This window comes from Lepidochelys kempii, chromosome 3 (assembly GCF_965140285.1).
Source record: "Lepidochelys kempii isolate rLepKem1 chromosome 3, rLepKem1.hap1, whole genome shotgun sequence".
In the NCBI taxonomy this organism is placed as follows: domain Eukaryota; kingdom Metazoa; phylum Chordata; order Testudines; family Cheloniidae; genus Lepidochelys; species Lepidochelys kempii.
The window spans coordinates 130,526,306-130,549,747 of record NC_136382.1 but is presented as its reverse complement, the minus strand read 5'-3'; the positions used below and the strand labels follow the sequence as shown (position 1 = coordinate 130,549,747).

General features: G+C 41.3%; 1 protein-coding gene across 9 annotated transcripts in view; it reads right to left on the bottom strand.

Moving 5' to 3' along the window:
- Window positions 1–23,442, bottom strand: part of FAM120B (family with sequence similarity 120 member B) — a 90,664-nt gene that overhangs the window by 43,464 nt on the left and 23,758 nt on the right. For 8 of the 9 annotated variants that reach the window (XM_073337988.2, XM_073337989.2, XM_073337996.2 and 5 more), the window contains exons 5-6: window positions 17,030–17,202; window positions 11,631–11,723 (exon numbers count right to left, since the gene is read on the bottom strand). In XM_073337988.2, the coding sequence (XP_073194089.2) occupies window positions 11,631–11,723; window positions 17,030–17,202 (266 nt within the window). The remainder of the gene's footprint in view (window positions 1–11,630; window positions 11,724–17,029; window positions 17,203–23,442) is intronic. The other variant, XM_073337990.2, reaches the window with a different exon arrangement.

Genomic DNA, 23,442 nt, shown 5'->3' with positions numbered 1-23,442 from the left:
CGCTACCGATGCTGATGGGAGGGGTTCTCCCATTGGAATAGATAATCCACCTCCCCAAGAGGCAGTAGCTAGGTCAATAGAACTGTCCTGTGGACCTAGCTCTGTTTACACTGGGAGTTAGGTCAGCTTAATTGAGTTGCTCAGGGATGTGGGTTTTTCACACCCTGAGGGATGTTGATATAATTTCCTAGTGTAGACCAGGCCTCAGAGTTGGCAGGGTTTTCCGGATTCTGTTCAGCTCTGCAGTTCCCAAGGGAAGAGAAAAAAACTCTTCCATAATCAAATTCCAGATGAAAATTCCAGACCCCTCTTATTTTGAACAGAGGGTGCCTCTCACAGTGGAACAATGTTTGTAACCACAGACCATTCTCTTATTAAGATGAGGGAAGGGAAAGAAAAGAAAGAATTGGGACATAGTGCTGACTTATTACTACTGATCAAGTATATATTTTTAAGTACACTTGTAGGAGCACAAGACAATACATTTATAAACTCGTCCCATGTTCCGTCTCTGTAGGAATTAAGATTTTCTCAGTCATGGCTCCAAACATCAAGATAGAACGGTGCTGCTGCACTGTGTGGTTCCATAGCAAAATGACAAAATTCTTCCCTGTGTCCTGACCACAATGGGAGCCATGTACAACATCCAAGAGCAGTATTTGTCCCAAAAGATTAAACTGCTTACACAAAGTAACATCTAATTCAAACGGAAGTAATGTGACAGCAGTTTACAAAAGTACATAAAAGTACACCTAAGCATCCTCATAAACATGAAAACTCAACACTTTATGTTCATGCTCTATTTGCTTTATGTTTTTATTGAATGACTGTGATAGATAATATTAGGCTTCAGAGCACATCAAAATTCCAGATGTTAAGTACTATACTATATGTAACAGGATTTCTATATGGGAGTAAACGCTTTATTTTTGCTAGGAGCCACATTGCTTTCAACTCAATGTATGCTTTCTCTCTTATGTTATGCAGATTTAATGTTTGCTCTACAATACAACAATTCCTTGATGAACTCAGCAGAAATAATTTTTTTAAAGTTTGGATTTCAGCAGTTAGGACAAGACAAGAAATGACAGGATACAGGGCAAACTGAGCATTTTTGGAATTCCAATTCAAATACACCAGTGATCAATGGGCAATGACACAAGGAACACTACACACAAGTGGCTCATTTACTTTGTTATCAAGAGAAGGCGTTTTCAAAAGTGTGCCCTGGCCTGTTCAAAGTAACAAAGCATTCCACAGGTGTGTGAATAGATTATCAGAATCTGGAATAAGGCTCCACCCACTCCCATGCCTCCTCCCCTTGCATTTTATCTGTATCCAAACCTCTTAAATAGGTTAAATAAATAGGCAGACCCAATACACACCCTGTTTACCTCTAAATAAAACCCAGACTCCAGAGTGATTAGAAAATAACAGACACATATATTCTGACTGTGCCACAGGGCATGTTACAACATCAAGTACCTTTAAAATTCTTTAAAAAAAAAAAAAAAAGGAGTACTTGTGGCATTATAATTAGCTTTAAAGTTCTTACATTATCACAAATGAAAGAGACCTGAAGAAGAACTCTGTGTAGCTCAAATGGATGTCTCCTTCACCAACAGAAGCTAGTCCTATAAAAGATATTACCTCACCCACCTTGTATCTCACATATGAAAGAGGCATAGTTCATGTTCCTCTATTACAATATATCAAAGGTTAACATCTGGTAAATTGTTTTTATACGTTGATTCAAAAATATGAGAAAGAATAAAAGTTACATATTTGCTTTTATAAAGAATGTCACAGTGAATCCAAGTTACAGGTTTCATAAGTGTTATTGATTCAATTCTTAACAGCTCACTTGAGCCACCAAAACTCAGTTTCAGAGTGGTAGCCATGTTAGTCTGTATCAGCAAAAAGAACAAGGAGTACTTGTGGCACCTTAGAGACTAACAAATTTATCTGGGCATAAGCTTTTGTGGCCTAAAACCCACTTCATCAGATGCATGCAGTGGAAAATACAGTATATATATATATATAGATATAGATATAGATATATATAGAGAGAGAGAACATGAAAAAATGGGTGTTGCCATACCAACTCTAACGAGACTAATCAATTAAGGTGAACTATTATCAGCAAGTGGAAAAAATGTGTGTAGTGATAATCAGGATGGCCCATTTCAAACAGCTGACAAGAAGGTATGAGTAACAGCAGGGAAAAATTAGCATGGGGAAATAGTTTTTAGTTTGTGTAATGACACATCCACTCCCAATCTTTATTCAAGCCTAATTTAATGGTGTCCAGTTTGCAAATTAATTTCAGTTCTGCAGTTTCTCGTTGGAGACTGTTTTTGAAGTTTTTTTGTTGAAGAAGTGTGACTTTTAGGTCTGTAATTGAGTGTCCAGGGAGGTTGAAATGTTCTCCAACTGGTTTTGGAATGTTATAATACTTGACATCTGATTTGTGTCCATTTATTCTTTTACGTAGAAACTGTCCAGTTTGGCCAATGTACATGGTAGATGGGCACTGCTGGCACATGATGGCATATATCACATTGGTAGATGTGCAGGTGAACGAGCCTCTGATAGGGTGGCTGATGTGATTAGGCCCTATGATGGTGTCCCATGAATATATATGTGGACACAGTTGGCAACGGGGTTTGTTGCAAGGATAGGTTTCTGGGTTAGCGTTTTTGTTGCATTGTGTGTGGTAGCTGGTGAGTACTTGCTTCAGGTTGGGGGGCTGTCTGTAAGCAAGGACTGGCCTGTCTCCCAAGATCTGTGAGAGTGATGGGTCGTCCTTCAGGATAGGTTGTAGATCCTTGATGATGCGCTGGAGAGGTTTTAGTTGGGGGCTGAAGGTGACAGCTAGTGGTGTTCTGTTACTTTCTTTGTCAGGCCTGTCTTGTAGTAGGTGACTTCTGTGTACTCTTCTGGCTCTGTCAATCTGTTTCTTCACTTCAGTCAGTGGGTATTGTAGTTGTAAGAATGCTTGATAGAGATCTTGTAGGTGTTTGTCTCTGTCTGAGGGGTTGGAGCAAAAGTGATTGTATCTTAGAGCTTGGCCGTAGACAATGGATCGTGTGGTGTGGTTTGGATGAAAGCTGGAGGCATGTAGGTAACTGTAATGGTCAGTAGGTTTCCGGTATAGGGTGGTGTTTATGTGACCATCCCTTATTAGCACTGTAGTGTCCAGGAAGTGGATCTCTTGTGTGGACTGGACCAGGCTGAGGTTGATGGTGGGATGGAAATTGTTGAAATCATGGTGGAATTCAACAAGGGTCCAGATGGTGAAGATGTCATCAATGTAGCACGAGTAGGGGCGTTAGGGGACAAGACCTGAGGAAGCGTTGTTCTAAGTCACCCATAAAAATGTTGGCATACTGTGGGGCCATGTGGGTACCCATAGCAGTGCAGCTGACTTGAAGGTATACGTTGTCCCCAAATGTGAAATAGTTGTGGGTAAGGACAAAGTCACAAAGTTCAGCCACCAGGTTTGCCATGACATTATTGGGGATACTGTTCCTGATGGCTTGTAGTCCATCTTTGTGTGGAATGTTGGTGTAGAGAGCTTCTACTTCCATATTGGCCAGGGTGGTGTTTTCTGGAAGATTACCAATGGATTGTAGTTTCCTCAGGAAGTCAGTGGTGTCTCGAAGATAGCTAGGAGCGCTGGTAGCGTAGGGCCTGAGGAGAGAGTCTACATAGCCAGACAATCCTGCTGTCAAGGTGCCAATGCCTGAGATGATGGGGCGCCCAGGATTTCCAGGTTTATAGATCTTGGGTAACAGACAGAATATCCCTGGTTGCGGTTCTAGGGGTATGTCTGTGCAGATTTGTTCCTTTGCTTTTTCAGGGAGTTTCTTGAGCAGATGGTGTAGTTTCTTTTGGTAATTCTCAGTTAAATAAATATTGTGACAATCATTTTGCAAATGGGGAAACTGAGGCATAGAGCCATTAAATGACTTGCACAAAATTATTTATTATTTCTGTTACCATAGGGTCTATAAGCCCCTGTCGTGAACCAGGACACCACCATGTGCAAGGTGCTGTACAAACATAGAACAAAAGGTTGGTCCCTGCACCAAAAAACTTACAGTTTAAGTACAGTATGAGAAACAAAGAGGGATAGACAGGCAGACTAGTACAAGGAAACAATGAGATAATATTGGTCAGCAAGATAAGCTGTGGTCTTAACAAACCAGCAGTCTAACTTCTGTCAAATTTTTTGTAGACATCACTGCAAAGGAGTTTAAAGGAGGGATCTGAAGGAAAACAATGAAATGGCTTTGCAGATGTTTACAGGGAGTACCCTCCCAAGTGTAAGGGACAGCATTATAGACAGCACAAAGGTGCTTGTTTGAAAATTTAACAAGAGGGTGATAGAGGCTGACATCACAGGCCAACTGATCAACTGGAGGCAGGTCTCAACCTTTCACTACTAAATGAGAGATGATAGGTAGAGTGGGGACAGGCTATGAAGGGCCTTGAAAGTGAAGACAAGCCATGGTTGATACAATACAGAAATGGCACAAGTAATCAGTGGCACAGCTGAGAAAGGAACCCGAAAATCCATATATTTCCCACCCAGTTCCTTGCAATATATACTGTATATGACTGACTGTTTTTCCTATTTGATCATCCTACCACATGATATCAAACCAATATTTCAACACAAAATTCTAGACTATAATCCATACTTCATATGTTTGTAGTGCTTAGCATAACAGGCCTCTGATCCTGACAGTCACCTCTATAAATATTAGGAAATCTTAACTATAGGAACTGCTATTACTCTGCTAATAATAGACTATTTGACCTCAGTACTTCATCTAACATTGGTTAACTGTTCCATACAGACACACTCTACATCTCAGGCTGATTCCATAAAAAATCCATCATTACAGGACATATTTTCAATGTTATTTAGTTTATACTTTCATTCTCTCTTCCAAATTTTAAATAATAAAGTCAAACAAGTACTGTAAACCACTTTTGTGGATCTTTCTGATTATATTAAAGACCACATATCACAAAAAGAGAACTTGTGTCTAAAGGATTCCACAACACCTTAAACACTGTCTTGTGTCCCTAGATACTGCAGTATTGGATCCCCAAAGAGGGTCTTTACAACACTGGAAAATGTAAAACAACATGTGATTCTTTACAAGTAGGCTAACACTTTAGTACAAATGGTGTAACGACGCATTATTTTGTACTGTGTCTTTCATACAATTTGTATTCTCAAATGTGTTAAGAGTTCTCAGAAAAATAGACTCTCTCGTTAGACAGGAATGTGCATTCAAACATTTCCTTTACACATTAAAAAAATAATTTTTGAACATGGCATGTGGAATTAAACAAGTTTCTGTCTAACATGATCTGAAATAGACTAGACACTATCATCCCCAATTCAAAGTATAGAAAGGGAACTTACCAATTTCTGACAGGAACTTATGGGAAGAGTGATTTTATTTTTCATCTCGAGTATCTCATAAAAACTCAGCTGATTTTTTTCAAAATTCCATACAAAGGCCCCCAATCCTGCAACTGACTGCACATGTTCACCCCTCCTCCTGCACTAGTCAACCAAATTCATCTTTATACTTAGACCCAGCATGGAAAATTTCAACCTGAAAGGAACTTTTTTGAGAAAGCTATGAGCAACTGGAAAAGTGGGACTATTATGGAAACAATTCAATCTTAACTGCAGCACTGGCTATGATGATACTCGGCACTTATCTAATACCTTTCATCCAATTATCTCCAACTATTTTGCCATTGTTATTTAATTACAGTACCCTTGCAACATCCATGTGAAACAGATATGTATTAGCACTATCTTTTAGGCCTTGTCTACACTACAAAGTTTTTTGTCATCAAAACAGCGTACACACTGCAATGCAACTTTTGGCAGCAAAAATTTGTTTTGGAGACAAAATAAAATCAGCCCAACGAGAGACATAAGTCTTTTTGTGCAAAATTTTTGTCGACAAAGTGCCAGTGTAGACACCATACTTGATTTTATCGCTTTAATTGGCCTCCAGGAGGTGTCTCACAATGCCAATAATGACCACTCTGGTCAGCAGTTTGAACTCCACTGCCCTGCAGCCAGGTAAACAACCATCCGCCCCTCCCCCCTTAGAAGCCCAGGGAATGTTTGAAATTCCATTTCTTGTTTGCTCGGTGTGGAGAGGTCTCATCACATCTTCCCAGGTGACCATGGCAGGCTATCAGAGCAAATGATCTCCAGCTTGGATGACTGCGGAGCTGCTGGAGCTACTCAGGATATGGGGAGAGGAGGCTGTACGGTCCCAGCTGTGCTTGAGCCATAGGAATTTTGATACCTACGGGCAGATTTCTTGAGGCTTGTGTGAAAAGGGCTGTGATTGGAACACGCTGCAAAGAGAAGATAAAGGAGCTGAGGCAGGCGGACCACAAGGCGAGGGAGGCAAACTGTTGCTCTGGTGCTGCACCTAAGACCTGCCAATTTTATAAGGAGCTGGATGCGATCCTCGGTGGTGACCCCACCTCCACCACCAAGAGCCCCGTGGATACTTCAGAAGGCCTGGGGATGGCAGAAAAAGGACCTAACCCAGAGGATGAAGTCACTGAAGAAGAGGTGGACAATGATGTGGAGCTCCCAGCAGGGTCACCCGGTGGGGCAGGCAGCCAGGAACTGTTCACCAGTCCAGAGGTGTCTAGCCAGTCTCAGAAGTTACTCTCTGGTGAGCAAGAAGCAGGAGAGGAGATGCCTGGTAAGTGGCTGCAGTTTGTGTAGTGCAGAGGTGGGTTCAGGGTAAGAAATGTACAAGGCTGTCTGTGTTTCTGTATGCTGGACATTTCCCTGTGTAGCTAATCAGTATGGCAGAACACGCCAAATCTCACAGGAATCTTCCAGAGAGATCTCTAGGAACGTTTCCTGGAGGTACTCTGCAATCCTCTGCCGAAGGTTCCTTGGCAGAGCTGTTTTGTTCCTCCCCCCATTGTAAGAAAAACTTTCCCACACCATTCAGCAATCACTTGTGCAGGTACCAAAGCGGCACAGAGGTGAGTAGCACAGGGACCAGAGAAGAAGCCACAAGTGTGTAGTAGATGTACCCTCGCTTCCCTGCTTACCCTCAGCAGTGAGATATCTGCTACAATGACCCCTGCCTGTCGAAAAGCGTGGGAGAATTTTATAATTTTTTCCCTAGTCGGCTGCACCGCAACCCTTGCAGAGTGCTCTTTTCCATCATGTAGAGCGCCCCCCCATCCTCCCAGCCAACACTCACCGTGCTTTGGGTGTTCGCAGAGATGTGTGCTTGCCAAGGGTCAGTGAGAAAGTGACTGTTGTGTTACCAGAGGTGTATTTTACTGAAATGTTTCAATGCTGTTCATGAATTTAATAATCATGCCTCTGCTTCGACAGATGTGGCCTTCAGGAACACCCCACACACACCAGCCAAGAGTTTCCGCCAGATAAAAAAGCGTCCAAGATGGAGCAAAGACGACATGTTCCGGGAAGTACTGCATTTCTCCAATGCAGAGAAAAGGGAATTTAAGGAGTGGAAGGAAGACGAAAGGCAGGACAGAAAGAAAATCAGGAGTTTGTTAAGGATGCTACTGAATGGATGATTACAGTCGTGGAGGAGCAAACGCAGATACCAAAGTCCTTAATAATGCTGCAGACTGAGCAAATGTGTGCCCACCCTCTCCTACAGCACATTCAGAACTCTTTTCCATGCCCCCCACCAAACTCCACCCACACCTTCCTTTCCGCTTTCCGGGACTTCTCAGTTTCCCCTTCACTCCACTCCCTCGGACAACTTTCAAAATGATAGCTGAACCTACACACAGCTCTGAAAGTCTGCCCTTCCCTGGTACCTCCTTTCCCAGCAAGCGTGTGTGTGTGTGGTTTCTTGTGCAATAAAAGCGAAGTTTTTGAACAGTAACTCATCTTTATTTGTTTCCTACAAATTGAGATAGCAGGCATTACCAGTACATACACAGGAAGTTTAATAATTTGCTTACTGGAATATAAGGCCCCAAATGTCACCATTGCTTCCTAGGAAAACTACATGTAATGTAACATTGCAAGACCAATCACAGTGATATACATTACTGGTTCTCATTTTCAAAGTGTTGCCTCAAAGCCTTCCTGATTTGAATTACCCTCATCTGGGTGCCCCTCTATTAGCCCTGGAATCTGGCTGCTCAAAATCAGAAAACAAGCGGTCTGCCTCAACACTCCACCCTGAGCTTCACAAAGATTACGCAATGTACAACATGTGCATATGACCATGGGAATATTATCCTCACTGAGGTCTAACCTGCCATAAAGGCATCACCAGCGTGCCTTTAATCTGCCGTCCAGGTTTCCCGTGTAAGGTTTCATGAGCCACGGCTATAAGGGGTATGCTGGGTCTCCCAGGATCACTATGTGCATTTCAACATCCCCCACTGTAATCTTCTGGTCTGGAAAGAAAGTTCCTGCTTGTAGCTTTCAATATAAGCGAGTGTTCCTGAAGATGCGTGCATCATGCACCTTCCTGGACCACCCCGCGTTGATGTCAGTGAAACATCTATGGTGATATATAAACACCTGCAACACCATGGAGAAGTACCCCTTCCTTTTGATGTATTCCTGTAACCTGCATGACGATACCATCCCACAATTCAATGCCTGTTTCCCAAGCCCAAAAGCGACAGTCCACTCTCTGCAGCTCTTCTGTGAATGCCAAAAGCAATTTAAAGTTGCTCCTATCCATATCACACAGCATGTCAAGCAACTGGGAGTCTTCTTCAGTTAGGAACTTCGCAATTAACTGCACTGTCATCCGCGATGTCTTCATGACAGTTAGAGCACTGGATAGCAGAGCAGGATCCATCCCCTCTCATAAAAATGCCAGTGCGCACAGCAAAGAAGGGGCATCAAAAAATGCCACGACAGCAAACCAGAAGCCCATGGAATGCTGAGACAGAAAGCCAAATCACACCTGGAGTTGCACCTAGCAAGAGATGTTAAGAGTAACAAGAAGGGTTTCTTCAGGTATGTTAGCAACAAGAAGAAAGTCAAGGAAAGCGTGGGCCCCTTACTGAATGAGGGAGGCAACCTAGTGATAGAGGATGTGGAAAAAGCTAATGTACTCAATGCTTTTTTTGCCTCTGTCTTTACGAACAAGGTCAGCTCCCATACTACTGCACTGGGCAGCACATCATGGGGAGGAGGTGACCAGCCCTCTGTGGAGAAAGAAGTGGTTTGGGACTATTTAGAAAAGCTGGACGAGCACAAGTCCATGAGGCCGGATGCGCTGCATCCGAGAGTGCTAAAAGAGTTGGTGGATGTGGTTGGCAGAGCCATTGGCCATTATCTTTGAAAACTCATGGCGATCGGGGGAAGTCCCAGATAACTGGAAAAAGGCTAATGTAGTCCCCATCTTTAAAAAAGGGAAGAAGGAAGATCCTGGGAACTACAGGCCAGTCAGCCTCACCTCAGTCCCTGGAAAAATCATGTATCAGGTCCTCAAGGAATCAATTCTGAAGCACTTAGAGGAGAGGAAAGTGATCAGGAACAGTCAGCATGGATTCACCAAGGGCAAGTCATGCCTGACTAATCTAATTGCCTTCTATGACGAGATAACTGTCTCTGTGGATGACGGGAAAGCAGTGGACGTGTTATTCCTTGACTTTAACAAAGCTTTTGACACGGTCTCCCACAGTATTCTTGCCAGCAAGTTAAAGAAGGATGGGCTGGATGAATGGACTATAAGGTGGATAGAAAGTTGGCTAGATTGTCGGGCTCAACGGGTAGTGATCAATGGCTCCATGTCTAGTTGGCAGCCGGTATCAAGTGGAGTGCCACAAGGGTCGGTCCTCTGGCCGGTTTTGTTCAATATCTTCATAAATGATCTGGAGGATGGTGTGGATTGCACTCTCAGCAAGTTTGCAGATGACACTAAACTGGGAGGAGAGGTAGATATGCTGGAGGATAGGGATAAGATACAGAGGGACCTAGACAAATTGGAGGATTGGGCCAAAAGAAATCTGATGAGGTTCAACAAGGACAAGTGCAGTGTCCTGCACTTAGGACGGAAGAATCCCAGGCACCGCTACAGACTAGGGACCGAATGGCTAGGCAGCAGTTCTGTGGAAAAGGACCTAGGGGTTACAGTGGATGAGAAGCGGGATATAAGTCAACAGTGTGCACTTGTTGCCAAGAAGGCCAATGGCATTTTGGGATGTATATGTAGGGGCATTGCCAGCAGATCGAGGGACGTGATCGTTCCCCTCTACTAGACATTGGTGAGGCCTCATCTTGAGTGCTGTGTCCAGTTTTGGTCCTCACACTACAAGAAGGATGTGGAAAAATTGGAAAGAGTCCAGCAGAGGGCTACAAAAATGATAACACATGACTTATGAGGAGAGGCTGAGGGAACTGGGATTGTTTAGTCTGCAGAAGAGAAGAATGAGGGGGGATTTGATAGCTGCTTTCAACTACCTGAAAGGGGGTTCCAAAGACGATGGATCTAGACTGTTCTCAGTGGTAGCTGATGATAGAACAAGGAGTAATGGTCTCAAGTTGCAGTGGGGGATGTTTAGGTTGGATATTAGGAAAAACTTTTTCACTATGAGGGTGGTGAAACACTGGAATGCGTTACCTAGGGAGGTGGTGGAATCTCCTTCCTTAGATATTTTCAATGTCAGGCTTGTCAAAGCCCTGGCTGGGATGATTTAGTTGGGGATTGGTCCTGCTTGGAGCAGGGGGTTGGACTAGATGACCTCCTGAGGTCCTTTCCAACCCTGATATTCTATGATTCTATGAATGCATCATGGGACATTGAGCCCTGTCCCAAGATGCACCGCGATCTGCTCCACCTTCTCACAACACCTAGCGACAGAAGGTGTTGAGCTGGACTGTGGGATAGGTACCCACAGTGCATTGCTCACACTGTCGATGTTAGTGCCCCAAGTGTGGACATGCTCTGCTGACAGAGGGAGTGAGTGTGAACATGCATTACCGATTTTTATTACAGCGCTTTTTGAGTGTCGAAATAACTTCTGTCAACAAAACTCTGTAGTGCAGACAAGGCCTAAGATGGGTAAATTAAAAGAGGTTAAGTCACGTGCCTAAGATCAAATGGCAAATCAGTGGCAGAGCCAGGAACAAAATCTAGATCTTCAGATGCCCAGTCCTGGTTTCAAATCTCGAGAAAATGCCCCCTTTTACGTTTAACACTGTATGTCATTAATGAACACAAATGAACCAGACAAATTATAGAAAATGAAATGCCTGTAAATGTTACACTAAAAAGAAAAGGAGTACTTGTGGCACCTTAGAGACTAACCAATTTATTTGAGCATAAGCTTTGTTGCATCCGATGAAGTGAGCTGTAGCTCACGAAAGCTCATGCTCAAATAAATTGGTTAGTCTCTAAGGAGCAAATAAATTGGTTAGTCTCTAAGGAGCCATAAGTACTCCTTTTCTTTTTGCGAATACAGACTAACACGGCTGTTACTCTGAAACCTGTCATAACCGTTACACTGATGCTCTTACACTGTAAGAGAAGAATGCTTAAAAAGAAAGCCAAACTTTGTTTACCCTAGTTATCAGCCTTATGTTAGCAGATCAGTCATGTCTTTACCTGCAAACCTGCTAGCTGAGCAGCTGACTTCCCCTGAAGGCACAGAGTGTGAGCCACAAACGCATTCAAGTCCTCCAGAGAGAGACTGTCCACCTGAAACCGAGATAAAAAAAATCTGAGCTAGGAGCTATGGAAGAAAAACCTTTCTGCAAATTGGTCTTTATCACTGTGTGAAGACATACATACAAAATGAGTATGGCAGTGGTGAAGGAGTGACATTCCAACAACTTAGATAAAGAATCTGGATAAAGAAAAAGAACATGGTACTTAATTTCACAACTCCATTTGTGTAGCTTTGTATTAGCTCCACTCTCCCCAACAGCTAACTTTCACATTCTCCCTCTTCTTTCTCTTTTAGGACCTTTATAAGTAGTACCAACAGGATATCTATCAGTAACCACAATATGAAGGCTACTTCAGAGGTATAAAATATCTTTACAGTAAAAAAAATCAATCTACAACTATGGCCCCAAAATGAAGACTAATTGAAGCAGCCATAGTTGATGGCTATTATGATTTATCTCCAGTACAAATGCTCTACTGACCATCAGTAGAAAGATATAAAAAATTAGCTACATCATTAAAAAATGGGTGTGTCAGTAAAAATGACAAGATAATTTAGAACAAAAATTTCTTACTTCAAAGTAAATTTCCAGATTACATTAATACTTGGCTGTTGTTTTTGTGGGGAGGGAGGGGCAGGGTTGGCTCTTTTTTTGTGGGAGGAATTTAAATTTTTGAAGAAAATTGGGGAAAATCACCCTCTTATGAAGAACAACCCAAACGACAGAGGAAAACTCTGAGTTTCATCTAATTGTTTTCTTCAGATGCTTCTGTAAGGGAACGAGAGATGGGGTCTGCCCCTGTGGAAGAAGCAGACGGTCTGACTCCCTGAAATCCATGGGTCTCTGGGATCTGACAGAGAAAAAGGGACATCTGTGTGGCAGACCTATGGTTTTGCACCAGCAACTGCTCCCCCACACCCTCTGTGCTCTTTCTGCAGCATGGATCCAACTAAGTTATGATCTCCTACTTCTCCCCCAAAAAGACTGCACACTTAACCTGTGCATATATGTCAATGCTGAATATTTGCTAATATTGCTGAGATTGTAATAAGGTTTTGAATTATACTCTGAAGGAGATCCATGCAGTGTGTACAGTGTGTTTCCTTATCAGCTGGAAACAGAAGGAAGTGTTTTGTGAATATATGGAATCTGCATTGTCAATGCAAACATGCTGTGTAGGGGTTCAGGTACAGTTAAGAGGTGTTCCACAATTTGGCATTTCCTTGCTTTTAAGGGTTTTCTTTGGGGGCGAGGGGATGTTACACTTATCCAACCACAATCCATTTTAAACAAAGAGTTTGTTTATGGAATTAACACTGTTTTATTGAATTTCAGAGTGAAGTGGAGGAGGGGGGAAAAAGGCAGGTAGGTCAATGGGAAAGAACCAGGGAAGAGGAGAAACACAGAGAGAAGCCATCTACTGTAACTTCATTTACTCTTCTTAGATGATAAAAAAAACATTTAATCCACCCACCCTAGATAAAAATGACACCATCATAAAACTGGAAGACTTTGCATTAGGGACTTCTGCTCAACCCCCCTTTCCCTCATTGAAAACCCTCTTTCTTTGGAAGGTCTTTTAAACTTTGCACAAAGCAGGACTGGGTAATAGATATCAGAATAGTGTAACATTGCAAAGTACTCCTGCCATTCATTAACTCCACCGAAGCATGAATTATTGATTGCCTGCTAAAATTTGACAATAATCTTACCAACCTCAAATTCACCCTCCCCTATTTTTATTTTCAAGGCAGGTGATACCTTTGTGTAAATGGCAGCAAGAGAAAATTACTAAACCTGAAAACCCTAGTATGTGTGGCCAACAAAAAGAGTGATTTTAACCTCAGAACATTTATTAATGTTTCCAGAATTTTGTTCTAAAAGACGGAGCCTCCTCAGCAAACCTCTATATTTTGCTTTTTGGTGTCTGTATTTTTTATTGTGCTACACACAATCATCCAAAGAATTTAAGAGCTTATTAAAATGTCAAAATACTCATTTCTAAGAAACACTTTATTTAGCATTTCTTCCTGATTTGATCAAGCATTTATCACACACCCATTATCAGAGCATTTATAATTTCTTAATAGCCTCAAAAGATAAGTCTGGCTTCACCTACCCCAAAGACCGTTCATGACTTCATCCCATTTGTCCTATTCAGATTTTTTTAAGAGTAGATTTATCACTTGGATCTTTATCTTTTAACATTTTATTCTTAATTCAGAGACATTTAATTGATGCTCACACACAGAGGAGTGCTGCATTTTGCTTTCTAAACTGGTTCCATTGACAGAGAGACAAGGTGGGTCACGTAATATATTTTATTGGTCCAACTTTTGTTGGTGAAAGAGACAAACTTTTGAGTTTACACAGAGCTCTTCAGATTTGGGAAAGGTACTAGTGTCACAGCTAAATACAAGGTGGAACAGATTGTTTAGCATAATGAGTTAATACATGTTGCAATAAACCATTCAAGGTGAAATGGGCGGTTAACACCTCTGCAGTCCTCGGACGAAGGGGGGAGGGGTTAGTGGATTACAGATTTTTGTAATGAGTCTTAAATCCAGTGTCTTTATTGAGTCCATGATTTTTAGTGTCTAGCGAAGTTACGAATTTCAGTTCCCAGGCTTGTCTTTTGAAGGTGTTGTGCAAATTTTCTTTGAGGGTGAGGACTGAGAGGTCAGATTTGGAGTGAATGTTCTGAGAACCGTGTTCACCCACAAGTGATATGGTGTTTTTGTCTGTGTGATAAATGAAGTGGTGGTGGGGGCAGGGGGGGAAGAGCTCCCTTTTATGGGAGCTACCCCCTAGAAACCAGACAGGAGGTGGGAGTGGGAGGACCAGGTTTTGGGGTGACAGAGGTAAACAGGTGTGTGAGAGAGAGTTCCATCTATAGAACTGCCCCATAGGTTCCAAAGAAACAAAATATATGATATGGTTGTCAAATGACTACATAGATTTATGAATGATGTATACTGGCTTGTCAGCAGAATGTTTATTATATGAATAGTTGAAAAATGAAATTAGGCAAGGTAATGGCAGAAATGCCATCCAAGGAATAAGTCCATGTGTTTCCCTAGGATGCTGGTCAAGCAGCCCAGTTACACAAATCTCTTATAAGGGAGATGTGACAGATATTGCAAACCCAGAGGCACACAACATTCTATTAAGTTTATAAAAAGAAAAGGAGTACTTGTGGCACCTTAGCGACTAACCAATTTATTTGAGCATAAGCTTCCGTGAGCTACAGCTCACTGCATCCGATGAAGTGAGCGGTAGCTCACGAAAGCTTATGCTCAAATAAATTGGTTAGTCTCTAAGGTGCCACAAGTCCTCCTTTTCTTTTTGCGAATACAAACTAACATGGCTGCTACTCTGAAACCTCTTACGTTTATGTATCACTATGAGTTAGGGATTGTATGTGTATGCAACTATGCGGAGAAGGTTACAACTTCTCCAGAAACCAAAAACACTGGGAGGTGATTAAGATAAATCACTCAGGTTATAACACCTCCAGAGAGATACCACCATCTGGGGAGGTTCACATATACTGGTTCAAACTGAACTGCCTAGAGACCATCAGACAAAGAAAAGACTTTTGGATAAAAAGCTGGGTTAACACTGACTCAGGGCTTCTTTCTGATCCAGCAAACGGACAGGACCTCCTATACAAGGGCCCCAACCCTTAGACTTTGGTCTAGTAGGGCCCCATAAATGACAGATGACCTCTGATAAGCTTTTAGCATGTGCATGGGAACTTTTTTTGTGTGTTTTCTCTGTAATACTTTTACTTTAAGAATAAATGTGCTTGCTTTCTGAAGGTTTTTTGATAAACTGTATATACTGTTCTAGCCCCTGGAGAGATGTTAACCACAGGTGCCAGGCCTCAGTTACACCTGGTGGGGAAACCATAGTGAAGTGCAGAAGGACTATAAGCCTAAACCTTCAGTCTGGAGGGAAGGAGACACAGGTCTCTGCCCAAAAGAGGTGAACAGCTGGGACCTGGAAACCTAAAGAGGCTGCCCTCAAAGAAGACCCAGAGGTGGGGTGGGCTCAACGGTGCAGTTAACACCGAAATTGTGACACAGGATTTTTTTTTAAATTGTGTTTCCTGACCAAGCAGGAGGGGAGCCCAAGTCTCTTCAGAGATTATTTTGCTATCCCTTCCCTCAGTCCTACCCCCCAAAAAACCCTACAGATATTAGTATGCAATGTATGAAGGGTATCCAGGATAAAGTGATACATAGTTAACACTGTCAAAATCATGTCAGCCACAATTCAGCAAAGCACTTAAGCATGTGCCTTTGTACTTTCTCATTAAGAATCTGTGCTGTAAATGCAACCACTTAAAGGGAGGGAAAAAGTGATTACTGTACAGGGTTGTACAATTCCCACATGTACTTTCCAAGCACAGAAATCTTAGTTTGGGTTAATTCATGTGGCTAAGAAGAGTAAGAGAAAATTAGGAAGATCCTATTTTCACATACAAATAAAAACCCACTACTGAGAAAACAAGAGTCAGAGAAAACAAATTATATTTTAATCAAAAAAGAGTTCATAGAAACAGGAAATACAAAAAGCTAATCAAATTAGATGAAGGAAATATTTTTTCGTTGCACTAATAAAACAAGATATATTTGTGAGTTCACTCTTTTAAAAGGTGACTAAAATTGTGAAGAATGTGTTAAAAATCTCTTAGAAATGGAAACAATTAATATCATATTCAGTCCTAAATTTCTTTTGGTTTTCATTGTTTTAGGTACATAAGCAGCGAATATTTTAGAGTAACAGCAGAAATACGTACATGACTTCTTATTACAGTCAGATAAGAATTCGTATTTGAATGTGAGAATTGCTATGGCCACTCATCGTGGCTTTGAACTGGGGGAGCTGACAAGGGGTGGTGTGAAGAAGTCATGGGAGCTGATGAGAAGGCCTAGAGTAGCCATAGGAACAGACAGTCTCTGTTAGCAGAGAGGGTTTTTTTCTTTTCCTTTTTTCAAAAATCATGACATGAAAGAAACACAAAAAGAACAGCCACAATTTACAAATGAGCCAGGTATAGGGGGAAAATCCTAAGATTACATTTTTAGTTAGTTATTTTTTGTTAAGATGCGCAAAGGTCTTTTGCCAGAGGCATTCAAAAATTAAGACGTATAATTTAGGAAACACAGTATTTTCTCAGACAGGATGACACAAGTTAACTGGAGTAATAAAAAATACTGTAATATAGTACTATTAATGTAATCAACTATGCTTGAGCTAAAGATGAAGAGATACATTGACACAAGTGTGAGCTGCAAGAGCTGGTTACATAGTAACCATTCACTTTACCTGCAGAGTAAGGTAAATCAGCAGACAGCAGACAGCCGCAACAGATGGGTCCAGTAACTGGAACTCCTCCACCATGTCCTGAAGGTGAAAGCATGCCAGAAATGTCCTATACCGTAGTGTTTGCACCTCTGGTCCTTTAGTGAGCCACAATGTTCTCAAACTAGGTGTTCCACCTACAAAAGAAATCCATTATTTTATCTTTGCAATAGGAAGACAAGACAAGTTTTGCCTATTAAATTAAACCAGTGGTTCTCAATCTATTTACCACTGTGGGACACATATGCAGCTCTCTGTGTGCTATGTGGACCACGTCCACACAATATATATACTACCCATATGAGCCTGAAGATGTCACATGGGCCGCAGCTGTGTGCTGACTGTGCCGCAAGTGGCCCATGGGCTGAGAACCACTGAATTAAACTTTAAGAGGAAACACTTGTTCTGCCCTTTAAGTTTGCAAGGAACAAAATGTGAAAATTAACTGAATTTACATCTGTAACAAAGTTTGGTTTTGAAAAAAACAAACAAAAAGGCTGCAATCTAAACAAGTTTCATTGAAGAGAGTTACACTTTTATACCGGGGCTAGTGTAGGTAACTCTGAGACAAAGGGGATTCATCCCTTGGGACAGCAGGCTTTGTCTTCACTACTGCCCTTCCCGCAAGAGCTCCAGTGTACAAGGAGAGGTCCGTATTAACCTGAAACAGAGGTTTGATAGGAATCAGCATATCCCCCAGGTGGTAAATCAGTGCGTCCTTGGGAACTGTGGTCATGCCCCTCTCTGGGCCAGCACCTACTTTTAGGAATGACACTGGTATTCCCCTGGCAGAGTAGTGGTTGCAGGTAACTTCTGTCATGGCAACTCCTCTTGAGCATCCCACTACTGTCAGCCCCCTACATTAAGTCCAGTGGCATAGTCCAGAGCTAAATCAAACCCACCAGGGCCTATTTATTCTCCTAGACTACAGTATGATAATGTCACTACTAATGAACACACACGCGTTATGAGACTAACTATGTTTCATGTTATATCAATCTAGGCATTTTTAGTGGACTCTTCAGTATGGTAACTAGGGAGATCCACAAAAGGTAGTTAGGCTCCTAACTCCTATTATTTTCAATGGAACTTTGGAGCTCTCCACTTACATTACATTTAATCCACTGTCAACATAAATATTGTGAGTGAAATGCCAGGTGGATATCTAGACAGCTGCACCGAAAAATCCCAATTAAAGATACACACCTACTGTAAAGCAATGTTGCTTTTGTTGTTGAATAAGCAGAGAGGTGCTAGTTTTAAGACTGGACAAAGCTACATTTGGTAACACATCTTCCTTTATGATGAGCAGCAGCTGCATTCTACAATTAGAGCCACTTGGCAACAACAAGTGATTAAAGTGTCAAGGTGCTGAGATCTAGATGGCTGACATGTTTATTTAGCAAAGAAAGCCATTAACCAAATGGTACTGTGCCTAGAGAGAGAGAAGTTAAAAAGCAAATCCTTAAATATTTTCCTCCCTCACCCTCCAGAATGTTTACTTTAATATTCGCAAGACTATGGTTCCCATCAACAGATGTCAATCATAGCAACAAGAACTGTTCATGCAACCCTGACAAAGTTCTTTGCTTTTACCATACCAAATAAATGGTGATTTTTCAGTCTTCAAATCACTTTGCAGGAAAAATATGCATACTCTTCAGGAAAACATTAATCATTTGACATTAATTAGCAAAAAGAATAATTTCTGCTAAAAATACAGACTAATACCACCACAGACAACAGAAGTGATAGTGTCACTTTATACAGTACTGATGAGACCTAGAATATTGAATCCAATTATGGGAATCGCTGCATCAGAAAAAAGTCAACAAACTGGAAAGAGTTCAGAAGAGCAACCAGAGAGAGTAACTTGGGGGGGGGGGGGGAATAAAGATAAAATAGTTATGCAGCTGCCCTCTGGATAGGCAGATACACTCCAAGAGTCAGTTGTTAGAAAATAATCTCTTTCATCTCTAATTTCTAAGATTTTATAAGTGAATTTTATTTCAAGAGCGTAGATAATATTTTACTATCTTCAAAACAACACTGCTTAACAACTGCAGTGATAATGGAAATCATGTTATATGAAACAGAAATGAAGATCCAAGGATTGATTCCTCCAAAATACACTCCTTGAACAAGTACAATGTACAAGCATGCAGGTGTGCTGAAAAATCTCAGCAGAAAAATCAATAGATCTCCCCTGTAAAAGATTGCTGATTCCATCGTTAATTAAAATCCACATGTGCAGTGGGAAGAAGATGGACTTGTGAATTACAAATTATTTGTACTTGTAAAGGAAACATAATTCTATCTTCTAATTGAACCTACCAACCAATAACAACACTTCCATCCAAGGATCTCCAAGCATTTTACAAGTAATTAAACTCACAATGGTCTTAGGAGTTAGCTATTATATAACCCTCATTTGACAGACAAGTAAATTGAAATGCAGCAAAGTTTAATGACTTACCCAAGGTCTCACCAAGAGTTTATGGCAAAGCCAAGATTAGTACATCGAAGTCCTGATTTTCAGTTTTTTGTTCTAACCACTAAACTACACTGTCTCTCTGCTAGATTTAACAATAACTATAATACATTCCTGAGGAAAGAGAGGGGTTTACTTGGATATGAAAGAAAAATACATTGTTCTTCTAATACTTCTGGATATTCTTATTTAGGGCTTATCTACACGGCACCACAGTCTGAATGACAAGAGTGTGAACTATAGTGCACTCTAACGTATTATGCTCCAACTGCCCCATGTAGACCCTGCTAGTGTGAACTAAATGGTATCTAGTTTGCGCTGATGTCGTCCTATTTGAAAAAGGACTACATTAGTGTGCACGAGGTACCTTTTAATCTGTCCCAGCAGGATCTACTTGGGGCACTTAGAGCACAACATGTTAGAAATGGGACTACAGCAACACGAACTAGGTACCTTTCAGTTTGTGCCATCAGGATCCAGATTGGACAGTTAGAATTCAACATCTAGAGAGCTCTACAATTCACACTCCTGTAATTCAGACTTTAGTGCCATGTAGACAAATCTGCTGATTCACTTTTGAAAAAAAATATTTAAGAAACAAAATGGGAAAAAATTCATAATTGCTGCTTGAGCAGTTGCTACTAGAAGGATTATTCAAGGGAAAATTAACGGTCCTATCCGAGATTTAACAATTACAAGTTTATGTAAATCAAAGAAAGATGCCCTATAACTTTACATGATTTTTGTCATTTTCAGTCTTCCTTTATTATGCAATAAAATTGTGTGAAGAGCTAAATTTAGGAGTACTCATGCTTATACTCCTTGTGCATTCCTAGAGTGAGACTATCACCAAGATGAGTGGCCTGGTCACCTCAGGGATATGAGTTGATACGTTTCTAACAAGAAAGATACTTTTTAGTCAATATTGTGAAAAGATCATTGATCAAATTAATTTTTCCTTTTAATTCATGTGCTAGAATAAATGTTGTACTGAAATGTGATCATGTATGAATAAAAAACAAGAAAACCTCACATGCATAGTAAGTCTTTATTTTGGTTGGCTGAGCTTCAATAATTGATTTATAATAAGCAAGTAATGCATTCAGACACATACTGGTGGAATGCATTAACACCTCAGTGTCATTAAACTCTAGGTTTACATGAAGCTGCTGTATAAATTTACACCAACCTAAGTCAGGTCACCACATGGTACATGCACTGCATGTGTAATATACAAGCCGCACAGTTTAAAATAAAAAATACAGCTTCCCAACCTGAAGAAATAAATAATGAGAGCTGAGATGTGGCTTTATAGTAAAGAATGAAATAAATAAAATTATAAAAATATAATAAAACAAACATTTTAGCTCTTTTACATGTATATGAAAAAACAACTATAAGAAGGGTTTTAGAAGACTGCTTATCAGGAATGCTTAACATTAACCTGTCAATAGTCTTGGCCACTTTCAAAGGTTTACTACTGCAAGCCAGAACACTTGTTAAATTTGACTCTTAAAAATAAATCTTTCAATTACCCTCTTCTGAAACCAGCTATATCCATTACATATGCCTGTAGTAACCAATGATTGGAACAATGAAAGTACATCCAGACTCCTCCAATATGAAGTGACTGATATTTAAATTCATCAACAGTATCTGAGATACTTTTGGCAACAAAATGAAAAGCAGTGTCAGAATATGTTTGTGACAGCTGAGGCTGCCAAGTATCTCTTTAATCAGTAGTAAAATACAGACCCTGAATACATCAAATGGATCGGCTATCTTCAGGAGATAAGAATGTTTTCAAACTCATTAAATGGTACATTCCTAATACACTTCACGTCTCTGTTATCAAATCTTATCTCCTTTAGAAATATTTTATCAGCATTTTATTTGCTAGATTATTTCTCGAAGACAGAACATATTGATTAAATCTACATGCATTTTCCTTAAACAGAATTATGTATCCTAGGGTTGCCAACTTTCTACTTGCACAAAACCGAAAACCCTTGCCCTGCCCCTCCTCCAAGGCCCTGTCCCCCGCTCACTCCATCCTCCCTCCCTCTGTCACTCACTCTCCCCACCCTTACTCACTCTTTTTCACCAGGCTGGCTCAGGGGGCTGGGGTGCAGGAGGGGGGTGAGGGCTCTGGCTGGGGATGCAGACTCCAGGCTATGACCGAGGGGTTCGGAGGGCGGGAGGGGGATCAGGGCTGGGGCAGGGGGTTGGGGCACAGGGGGGAGTGAGGGCTCCAGCTGGGGGATGCAGGCTCTGGGGTGGCGCTAGGGATGAGGGCTTTGGGGTGCTCCGGGCTGGGATCGAGGGGTTCGAGGGCAGGATGGGGATCAGGGCTGGGGCAGAGGGTTGCAGTGTGGGAGGGAGTCAGGGATGCAGCCTCCAGGGGGTGCTTACCTCAAGCAGCTCCCGGAAGCAATGGCATGTGCCCCATCCAGCTCCTACGTGGAGGCGCAACCAGGAGGCTCTGTGTGCTGCTCCGTCAACAGGCACCGCCTCCCCCCCCAGCTTCTATTGGCCATAGTTCCCAGCCAATGGAACTGTAGGAGCAGCATTTGGGCCAGGGGCAACATGTGGGGCCCCACTGGCTGCCCCTACGTATAGGAGCCGGAAGGGGGACATGCCGGCTGCTTCCTGGGAGCAGCACGGCGCAGAGGCTAGCAGGGAGCTGCCAGCCCCACTGCGAGGCACCGCCAACTGGACAGTCAACGGCCCAGTCAGTGGTGTTCCGGTCGAAAACTGGACACCTGGTCACCCTAGTATATCCCCATCAATAGCATGGGGGATGGACAAGATAGCCTAATAGGTCTTTTACGTTTTTATGGCCATCTTTGCTCAACCATTAAATTAAAGAAAACAAAAGTCATCTAAGGGTTTAAATTTAATTTTGGTCTGTTAAGATGTGTGCGGGAGAGTAAGGGAAAATCCATACCCTAGTCATTCAAATGGAAGGGAAAACTCCAAAATTTCAGACGGGACTCCTTCAGAGGGCTGGGTCATATAAGGATACGTATGTATACAGGCACACACACTGTATCTTAAATTATTGTTCTTGAAGCCTTAACACCAGTTATTTTATAACCTAATATTGCATCTTCCACCAGCTGTAAGATTTTCAGACAATCTTACTGTCTTATGTCCTATAACAAGTATATTTTAGTAGTCTTTTTCCTGGGTGTTTTTTTTTGTTTTTTGTTTTTGGGTTTTTTTTTTTTTGAAGATTTCTGATATCTGCAATGATCCAGATTAAAGTTTAAAACATATGTCAAAATATTAGCTTTTTCTTTAACCACTTCAACAAATTAAGAAACCTGAAAAGATATAGGTGAAAACTTATACCTAGTGAAGTCAATAGCAAAACTCACACCGATTTCAACAGGGCCATGATTTCATCCATAATCTCTTAGTACTCTTCTTTGAGAGAAAGTGATGAAATGTTTATATAATATAAAATTTTCCAAAAAGACACATATTTTTATCAGAATCTGCAGCAGAAAACCAAAGCCACACAAACAAAAAACAAAAACCCATCACACATATTACAAATGCCTGTGGTTCAAATAATACCTTCTATCAAGATTCCTCTTTTTTGTTGGTCTGACTTTGACTGACAGATTTGAATTCTAACTTCCTATAACAACATCTTTAAATTTATCTCCAAATAAGATTCCCACTTGAAAACTGTGATGTGCTGCTGACATCCTTATTTGGTGAATCAGAGTCATGCAGTGGAAAATAAAAGCTGCATGAGGGAATTTAAGTCATACAAATATGGACAGCAAAAAATTCAGAAAAATATTTGTTCTCTGAAGGAATGAAAACAGAGCACTAAAAATAAACACCAGAAGTCATCCTCCCTTTCTGTAATAGT